General features: G+C 53.9%; 2 protein-coding genes across 3 annotated transcripts; both read left to right on the top strand.

Moving 5' to 3' along the window:
- The first annotated feature begins 885 nt into the window (after positions 1–885).
- On the top strand, positions 886–4,030 carry Dph2 (diphthamide biosynthesis 2). 2 transcript variants are annotated; one of them, XM_055618488.1, is made up of 6 exons: positions 886–1,180; positions 1,434–1,546; positions 1,787–2,010; positions 2,208–2,891; positions 2,970–3,146; positions 3,224–4,030. In XM_055618488.1, the coding sequence occupies exons 1-6, from the start codon at positions 1,034–1,036 to the stop codon at positions 3,346–3,348; spliced, it is 1,470 nt and encodes a 489-aa protein (XP_055474463.1). In that variant the 5' UTR covers positions 886–1,033; the 3' UTR covers positions 3,349–4,030. The 2 variants fall into 2 exon arrangements, with proteins under 2 accessions (XP_055474463.1, XP_055474464.1); XM_055618489.1 differs by lacking the exon at positions 886–1,180 and having other exon boundaries at positions 1,470–1,699.
- A 1,734-nt stretch (positions 4,031–5,764) lies between these two features.
- Positions 5,765–8,822, top strand: Atp6v0b (ATPase H+ transporting V0 subunit b). Its single transcript, XM_055618490.1, has 8 exons — positions 5,765–5,940; positions 6,455–6,503; positions 6,723–6,806; positions 6,926–7,003; positions 7,187–7,256; positions 7,382–7,433; positions 7,722–7,912; positions 8,505–8,822. Exons 1-8 carry the CDS (start codon positions 5,874–5,876, stop codon positions 8,529–8,531), a joined length of 618 nt encoding a protein of 205 aa, XP_055474465.1. The 5' UTR covers positions 5,765–5,873; the 3' UTR covers positions 8,532–8,822.
- Positions 8,823–9,480: the final 658 nt, after the last annotated feature.

Raw genomic sequence — 9,480 nt, 5'->3', positions numbered from 1 at the left:
CTCACAACCATCTATAATGAGATCTGGTGCTCTCTTCCAGCATGAAGATGTACATGCAAGCAGAAAGCAGAACATTGTATACATAATAAATTCTTAAAAAAAAAAAAAAAGAATAGTGCCTAGGCTGGCCATCGTTGCTCACATCTGTACTCCCAACACTTGGGGAGGCAGAGGCAGGTGGGTCGCTGAGTTGGAGGCCAGCCTGGTCTACAAAGTGAATCCATGACAGCCAGGGCTACACAGAGAAACCCTGTCTCGAAAAGCCAAACAGAAAGAATGTAGTGCCTGATGAACTTAGCAAGGGCTCCGTGTTCTTCTGACAAACTGGGGGTAATAACATTTGGGATATGCGAGGACTGTTTTGTAAAGTTATAACTCGACCCTTGTGACAATCCCTCAGCCGACTAGGTAAAGGCACAGTCGCGTTCATTCCTACAATGCCTGGTAGTAAGCGCCCACCCACAAATTCAAACCCAAGCAGTGGGCACTGAGTTGGGGAAATTATGCAGTACTGGGAGGCCCATCTTCAGTTATGCAGCAAGACCCTCTCTCAAATTACGGGGCCATGAGATGGCTTTGGTGGGTTAGGCAGCTTGCTGCCAAACCTGAGTTGGACGGTCGAGGAACCCTGCCCTCCCCCCACCACCACACGTTTAAAACAAACTTCACTAAACATGAGATGCTTAATGTGACCAGCAGATAGGGCCTGCTCACACTGACTCAGTAACTTAGGAAGCAGATATTCCCCAGGCTGACCTGAGGGTACCGGGTGAAACCACAACACCCACAAGGCTTCGCGGCACTTCCGATTGGTCCTGAGTGCGAGGTTGGTGATTGGTTCGCTGTAGGCACTCCTTGAACCCGGAAGTAATCTCCGTAGGTCCATGTGTTGTGGAGAGCCGGGAGTTGGGAAGCGTAGAGTGTGGTTCCTAGGGCTCATGGACAGGTTGGTCCCGATCCGCAAACAAAACTGCTGTGACTTTGAGGACCGTTGAGGGCGCAGCTGCATCTTGCCCTACCCAAGTTGTGCCCCATGGAGTCCGCGTTCAGCAGCCCTGCGGAGGCCGCCCTGCAGCGGGAGGTGGGCGTCCCGGGACTGTTGACTCCTCCCGAAGACCTCGACCGAGTGTACGAGCTGGAGCGAGTCACGAAATTTGTCTGCGACTTAGGGTGTCAGCGGGTGAGGGCTGACGCCGAGAGGGAGGGTTGGCTCCCTCTGGGGAAGGGTTGCCCTGACTGGGATCTTGGGAGCGATGTGAGGACGGGTGGGTTTCGGAAATCGGAGTCCGCCCGCGTCGCACGGACCCCCCACCACTCCGTGGGGCTGAGTGTCCCTCTGAAGTAGGGGCTTGGAAAGTCGAGTGTTTCTTTTGCAGAGTCTCTTGGTAGAGGACTGAGGTTTTAAAACCTGACTTTAAGATTTGTGCTTACAGGTGGCCTTGCAGTTCCCTGACCAGTTACTGGGAGATGCCGGGGCTGTCGCCTTCCGGCTGGAGGAAGTCACAGGATCTAAGATGTTCATTTTAGGGGACACGGCTTATGGCAGGTATGAACTCGTGCCGAGGGTAAGTGCGCAGGGTGTGAGGATCCAGGCCTCGTGGGTTTTCCGCGCTGATAGTGACTGCCTCCACTGACTGTGCTTGCATGAGGAGAAGCTCCTGATGCCAGCTCCCCTCAGTGACCATGAATTCCTAGCACGGTACCATTTTCTTACCTGATCCCATTTCCCACTGATGACAACCCTCTCCAGGTAGGGAGCGCGCTCACCAGTGTTCTCTCCCTGCAGCTGCTGTGTGGATGTGCTGGGTGCCGAGCAGGCTGGAGCTCAAGCCCTTGTACACTTTGGTCCTGCCTGCTTAAGCCCTCCAGCCCGCCTGCTGCCCGTCATCTTTGTCCTTGGTCAGCATTCTGTTGCCTTAGAGCTCTGTGCAAAGGCCTTTGAAGCTGAGAACCCAGATCCCACAGCACCGGTAGCACTGCTGAGTGAGCCAGCTTGTGCGCACGCCCTAGGTGAGGGATCACTCCCGTGAGGGAAGGAGAGGTGGGTCCATGGCTGCATGCCGTGATTTTCCCCACTTAAGCACACTTCCATAGAGCTCTTGGCCTAGACTGGCCTAGCTTGTGCTTTAGGGTCACATTTAGGCACCTGGATGTGAGCCATCTCCTACTCTGCCAGACTTCAACTCTGATACTGCCTCCTCTTTCAGAGGCTTTGGCCACTCTCCTGCGCCCAAAGTACCAAGATCTGCTCATCTCCAGCCCAGCTCTTCCCCTGCCAGCTGGGTCCCCAAACGCACAGCCTGAGTCCCTGGAGCGTTTTGGACGCCGCTTCCCCCTGAACCCAGGGAGACGTCTGGAAGAATATGGTGCCTTCTATGTGGGAGGTTCTCAGGCAAGCTCTGACCCCAGCCCTGATCCTGATCTGAGCAGACTGCTTTTGGGGTGGACACCAGGACGGCCCTTCTTTTCCTGCTGCCCAGACACAGGACAGACACAAGACCAGAGTGCCCAGGCTGGGCGCCTAAGAGCACGGAGACTGTATCTTGTGGAGAGGGCCAGAGATGCCCGTGTGGTGGGGCTGCTGGCGGGCACATTAGGGGTGGCCAGGCACTGTGAGGCGCTGGCACACTTGCGGAAACTGACTAAAGCTGCTGGAAAACGTAGCTACGTGTTGGCCCTGGGGAGGCCCACGCCCGCCAAGCTTGCCAACTTCCCGGAGATGGACGTCTTCGTGCTGTTGTCCTGTCCGCTGGGGGCTTTAGCCCCACAGCCTCCAGGTGGCTTCTTTCGGCCTGTATTGACACCGTGTGAACTGGAGGCTGCCTGTAATCCTGCCTGGCCGCCTGCAGGCCTGGCTCCCCACCTCACACACTATGCAGAGCTGTTACCTGGTGAGCGGTGGGGCCGTATCTTGAAGGTTGGGGCTTGCAGTTGAGGAACCAGAATAGCCTTCTCTTCTTCTGTTTCAGGTTCTCCCTTCCATGTGCCACTCCCACCACCTGAGTCAGAGTTGTGGGACACCCCAGATGTGTCACTCATTTCTGGGGAGCTCCGACCACCGCCTTCATGGAAGTCATCAGATGACACTGGGTGTGCCGCCTTGACTCCGAGGCCCCAGCTGGAGCTGGCCGAGAGCAGCCCCGCAGGTAAGCATGCAGATCCCTGCCCCCTTGTAATCTCCCCCAGGCCCAGCCCACATAGCTTGTGTTCCTTCCCTCTGCAGCCTCGTTCCTTAGTGCTCGGAGCTGGCAGGGGCTGGAGCCCCGCTTGGGCCAGACACCAGTGAAAGAAGCTGTCAGCGGAAGACGGGGTATCGCCATTGCCTATGAGGATGAGGGAAGCAGATAATACTTGATAAGTGTGCTGGGCCCTGTGCTCCATGAACCGGCTTCTCATCCTCTTGAGGTGGTACTTGAGCCTGGACAGAGGGAGTGCAGGTGGCTCTGACCTGCGGAGCTGCCGAGCTTGTTCATTAGTGCAATAAATGCCTGTTTGGTGGGGAGTTCCGGGGCTTTCCTGGGCCCGTCTGTCTGCAGTCTGGAACCGAGGCTGATCCCAGTGCCTGGTGTGCATGTGCAGTTCTGCCCTTGTTCGGGGGCAGGGGCTGGGTGATCAGACCAGGGCTCTTCCACCTCAGCACTGTTGACATTTGGGCAGAGTAATTCTTTACTGCAGAGGCTATCCTGTATATGGTCGGATGTTTAGCTTCAGCTGACTGAACCCACCCCCAGATTATCTTCAGATGTTGGCAGATGTCACGTAACTGCTAAGTGAGAGCCATTGGTCTCGACCTGCACTGTCCAAGACAGTGTTCATTAGACACATGGCTTTTGCAATTTAAAGTTGATGACATTTCAGGCACTCACATGGCTACATGTGGGACTTGAGAGGACAATTCCATCATGGCACAAAGTTCTGTTGGATAGTGCTGGGCTACACTGACTCAGACTTGTTTCTTGGAGACACCAAAGAAACTGAAATAAATGGAATACTTTTTGTTTATTCACCAAATAAACCTTGGTTCTATACAGTTCCTGTGGAGATGTTATAACTGGATTTCTGTCCTCACAATGTGGTTGGTGGGGAAAGAGTGACCCCATGAAATAGAATCGTATGTGAAGAAAGGAGCCCCAGGGGCAGCTGGATCTCAGGCTCCTGAGGGGGACAGGGGCATCCCAGAGAGGGGAGTCTGAAGTTGGATCTTGTAGAGAAAAAAATTTTTGGCAGACTAAAAGAGTGAAGGGAACATTTGGGCCCAACCACAGATGGACTTCAGTCAGTATGGTCGGTTCTTCAGAGTTGTTGTGGGGGCTGGAGGTCTAGCTTGGTAGAGTGTAGGCCTTAGGGTTTGATTCCCAGCACTGGTGTGTGTGTATAGGTAGTTACTGGATGCCAGAAGAAAACAAAACTTACTCATTGTCCACATTAACCAAAGAATCTTTTATGTACATTGATGTTTTGACTGCATGTCTGTGTAAGGGCGCCACATCCTTTGGAACAGGAGTTACAGCTGTGAGCTGCCATGTGAGTAACTGGGAATTGAGCCAGGGTCCTCTGGAAGAGCAGCCACTGCTCTTAACTGCTGAGCCATCTCTCCAGCCCCAACCTGAGACTCTTACATTGGCACTGTCCAGATCAGGTCATGTCCAGGCTAGTGGTGGAAGCAGAGCTGTAGACTGACATGAGAACCGGGTTAAAGTGAGCACCAATCAGGTATTCTACATACGTGTTATGAGGACCCATCTGTACAACAGGCACTAGAAACAATATGAGTACAACAGAAACCATGGCGCTTCCACCTTCTGAGGAGGATGGACAAACAGGAACAAAAGATAGTATATTAAGGGGTGATAAGAACTACAGAAAGCCGGGCAGTGGTGGCACACGCCTTTAATCCCAGCACAGGCAGAGGCAGGCGGATTTCTGAGTTTGAGGCTAGCCTGCTCTACAGAGTACGTTCCAGGACAGCCAGAGGTACACAAATCCTGTCTCGAGAAACAAAAACTATGGGAAAATGATTTATCAAGAAATGCTAAGAACACAAAGCTGGGAAAGAAAAGTTTAACTTAGACAATAGGGGTTAGATTATTAAACAGAATGAGTAAGGAGGACCATGAAGGTGAGCAAAGTCTGAGAACTAGAGAGCAGGGCACATGAATAACTAGAAACAGGGTGAACAAATATGAAAAGGCAACGAGGGAGAGGGAATGACTGACCAGGAATAGCTAGGAGGGTAGTCTACCCGCAGAATGTATAGTTTTAGGGGCCTGGGAACCTAGCTCTGTGTTAACAGTGCCTGCTTTGCATACTATAGGGATCCTAAAACATTTCTCTTCTTGCCGGAGTGAACCAGGAACAACCGGAGAATGGCACGGCCTCATAAGGATCACCTGGACACCGTGGGAGTTCACAGCTGGCACGCTACACTGCCTCTGGCTTAGGAAAGGCACCCTCGAAGAATGACCTGATGACCAGCAGTTGTTAGCTAGGCAGCGCGAAGACCTCGAAATCCTGCTTCAAGCAGAGGGAACATTGCAGCGCCTTCCTAGAACTAGACAGGACTAGAAAAGACTGCAGTGGTGAGAGCCCAGTGGGCAAGCTAGGGAACCGGCGGCTTGGAGGTGGACCGCCGCTTACCTGGCGCGGCGAGCACCGGCCGAGACTACAATAACCACAGTGCTCAGCGGCACCACGTCGTAGCGGCCCGGCCGCCGCCAGCCAGCCAGCCATTGTGCGCGGGGGTCACGTGGAGCCGGCGCGTCACAAGCGCCGGTCAGGTGGCGCTGCTGGGCGGGCCAACAGACTGCGGGGCGGACGGTGGACGCGGTGAAGCTCAGGTCCCACCGATCCGACCCCCGCCGTCTTCTGCTGCCATGACGGGGCTGGCGCTGCTCTACAGCGGCATCTTTGTGGCCTTCTGGGCCTGCATGATCGTCGTGGGTGAGCGGGGCCCAGGAGGGCCGAGCTGTCCGGCTGGGGCGGGGGCAGATGGCAGGTGGCAGCCCGAGGCCGGCCCGGCACGGAGCCCTCCCGTGACGGAGCCCGGCCGGCCCCGGGCTGCGAGGGCCACCCTGGCCCTGCCGGGGTCGCGACCGCCGGCTCCCCCTCGTCCGCGAGCCGCACACTTGGGCGTCCCGCTTCCTCTTTTTCCTCCTCGCCCTGCCCCCTACACAGTTTGTTGGGTAAACAGCGACTGGGCCGGCGGGATCTGGCGCGGCCGGGACGCTTGTCCTCTCCCGCCCGTGGAGGGGCTTGGTGTCATTGAGGAAAAGCCGGGTTATATAGGGAGTGGCAAAAAAAGAAAAAAATGGAGGCCTGGGCGGAGGTGCTGTTTTGCTCCGGGACTCTCGCTTGTCTAATTAGCTGTAGGTGGCGGACAGTTGAGCAGTGTTTCTTTAAGTTGGTGAATGTGTCTCAAAAGAGCAGCCCTTAACTCCTTTCCTCATTCGTGCAGGAATCTGCTTCACCATTTTTGACCTGGGCTTCCGCTTTGATGTGGCATGGTAAGGGAGGGCATGGAGATTCTCCTAGGGGATCCCTTCCTCTCTTCCGTAGCCCAGCTCCTCAGACACACGGGCGTTGGGAAATATGAAATGTACTGATGTAGCATCCTGGGTTGGTGGGCTGGAGCTGGGTGGGAGCCGAGTTTAGTGTGGTCTCCCTACCCGTCCTTTCCTGACCACAGCCGAATCGCTTTTTTTTTTTCAATGTTCTCACACCAGGTTCCTGACCGAAACTTCCCCCTTCATGTGGTCGAATCTTGGCATTGGCCTAGCAATCTCTCTGTCCGTGGTTGGAGCAGCCTGGTCAGTGCTGGACTAGTGGGAGGCGCAGAGACGGGGCAGGTGGCATCACTAGGTTCTTAATCATCCTGGGGACAGGGACAACTTGGGGTCCTCTGATCAGTTTCTTGTCCTTCCACCAGGGGCATCTATATTACTGGCTCTTCCATTATTGGTGGTGGAGTGAAGGCCCCCAGAATCAAGACCAAGAACTTAGTTAGGTAAGTCTAAGGGCTTTTGATGGTCAGAAGCAGCTGAGATGGAGGTCTGATGACATGACTTGTGACCAGGCTCATCATAGCGTGCCTGTGAGTCAAGGAAAGCTGGCTGGGGAAGAAATGGCTGATTTCCTTCTCGTCTCTTTTCTCCATCCCACCCTGAACCTTTACTGTTACTATTGCCAGCATCATCTTCTGTGAAGCTGTGGCCATCTACGGCATCATCATGGCAATTGTCATTAGCAACATGGCTGAGGTAAGGGAAAACCAGAGGAGATGGGCATCCAGCCCAATGGTCTGTGCTTTGCCTGAAGATTGGAGGGGACGGAAGGTCAGTGCATTAAGGGATGGCTTCCGGTGACTTAATTTTGTCTTCCCCAGCCTTTCACTGCTACTGATCCCAAGGCCATTGGCCATCGAAACTATCATGCAGGTAAGTGGGTAGCAAAATGCTTGGTCTTGCCATGCATGGCAGTGTGGGCCTTTAGTCCCGTTACTGGGAGGCAGCTGCAGGCAGTGAGTTAAGAGGACATACAGCCACCACTACCTAACTGAAGCCCAGGCTTGGACTCACACACGTCTAGGGTTTACACGCTTGCTCCTTTTTAGCTCTCAGCTGCTTTAGTCTGCAGAGCTGGGGTGAGATGGGCCCCATTAGCCTGTGTTGGGCACTTCATCACCTGTGCTTACCTTGGCCTCACTTGAGCTTTTTATCCTCCAGGCTACTCCATGTTCGGGGCTGGCCTCACAGTCGGACTGTCCAACCTGTTCTGTGGAATCTGCGTGGGCATCGTGGGCAGTGGGGCCGCCCTGGCTGATGCACAGAACCCCAGCCTCTTTGTGAAAATTCTCATCGTGGAGATCTTTGGCAGTGCCATTGGCCTCTTTGGGGTTATCGTCGCAATCCTTCAGGTGCTGAGTGCCCCTCTAGGGAGATGTGGCCTTTGTCCTTGTACCCAGCCCAGCCCTACTTTTCTTTTAGAGGAATGGAAGTACCTCCCTCCTTTACCCTGGAAACTCTGTCTCATCCCTTGGTTCCCCCTTTGTTGCCATATATGCACATATCTTCCTTTAGGCCTTCTGTTTGCATCTTTCCCCTCTCTGCTGTCTCTGGAAACGTCTTTGTGCTGTAGCCTGGGTTGGGATATCTGTGTCAGTCTAACTTGACATGTTTCTCTCAAGGGCTTTATACATATGTGAACTACTTGTCAGTAGAACAGCATGTCTGAATTCTGTGTTTTGTCACAGTATACGGGTTTTTGACTTGAAAGTCTCCCTGAGACTTTGGGTGCTTGACTGGGTTGACTCTTGGGGAAACTGGCACTATCTCTGTGGGACTTCTCTTTGTTGTACACCTCAACTCCTTTGTCCCTGTGCATGTTTGTCTGTTAGAGTGTATCTGTCCTTGTATGTCATCATCTGTGGTCTGTCTATCCATCCACCGCCTTGCTGGTTCTGATCTTGTCACTGTCCCTGCCTGATTTGTCTTGTTCTTCTTTTGCAGACCTCCAGAGTGAAGATGGGTGATTAGATGATCCGTGTGGGTGGGGCCGTGCCCCACTGTTATTTATTGCTGGTTTTCCTGGGACAGCTGGAGCTGTGTCCCTTAGCCTTTCCGGGGCTTGGTGTTCAGGGCCCTCCTGCACTCACCTCTTGCTGCCTGTTGACTCTGGAGGCATTGCAGTCCAGACTGAACCCCAGTGTGGGGAGTGGGCTGCTGACGGTGACTGTGTACAGCTGTGTACCTGTGCCCCTCACCCCTTCCCCTATCCAGCCCATCTTCCCAGTGTTCATGAAATAAACTTGGTGTTTGTCCCGGTCAGTGAGGCTTCTATTGGCCCTTTGCGACACCTTTCACAGGGGAAGGGTAGGGCCTTGGCACTAACTCCAACCTCTTGTAACTCCATCTCTGCTCTGGAAAGTATGCTTCTGGGGGAGGGAGGTCAGGGTGCTGGATGTTGAGTCTGAGCTCCGGGACCCTCCTAGCCCTTGGACCCCTGTGTACTAGACTCAAACTCAATACAGTTAATTCTCCTTCCGGGCTTCAAACTTCTGAAACTCCCCACACCTGGTCTTCCTAGAGCCCAGTTTTTTACTGCTCTTGATAGTCCTGTATGAACATCCAAAACCGTCCATAAACCGCTTCTCAGGTCTCAACTCCTGGTGCCCTGTTCAGCTCCGCCCATTTCGATCCAATTCTGGATTTTACCCCCTAAATCTACCCAACCTGCTTTTAACCCAGAAGTCACTTTCAGTCAACACGGTTAAGGGTCTTATCCAGCAGGCAGCCCGGTTGACTGACCTTGACTCATACGCCCATGAAAGACTTAGCAAGGCCTTAACCCCCGTGTTTGAGTCGCCCACTATCCAGACCCGGTCCCAGCTACCTGAAGGGCCTAGTCATCCGGCTTCTGGCCGCTTTTCAACCCTAAGGCAAGCTGGTGGAGGAACCTGATGAATTCACGCGCCCCTCCTGGGTC

This window comes from Psammomys obesus, unplaced genomic scaffold (genome assembly GCF_907164565.1).
Source record: "Psammomys obesus unplaced genomic scaffold, mPsaObe1.curated_primary_1811, whole genome shotgun sequence".
In the NCBI taxonomy this organism is placed as follows: domain Eukaryota; kingdom Metazoa; phylum Chordata; class Mammalia; order Rodentia; family Muridae; genus Psammomys; species Psammomys obesus.
The sequence above is the reverse complement of the archived record's forward strand: the minus strand, read 5'-3'. Positions and strand labels throughout refer to the sequence as shown.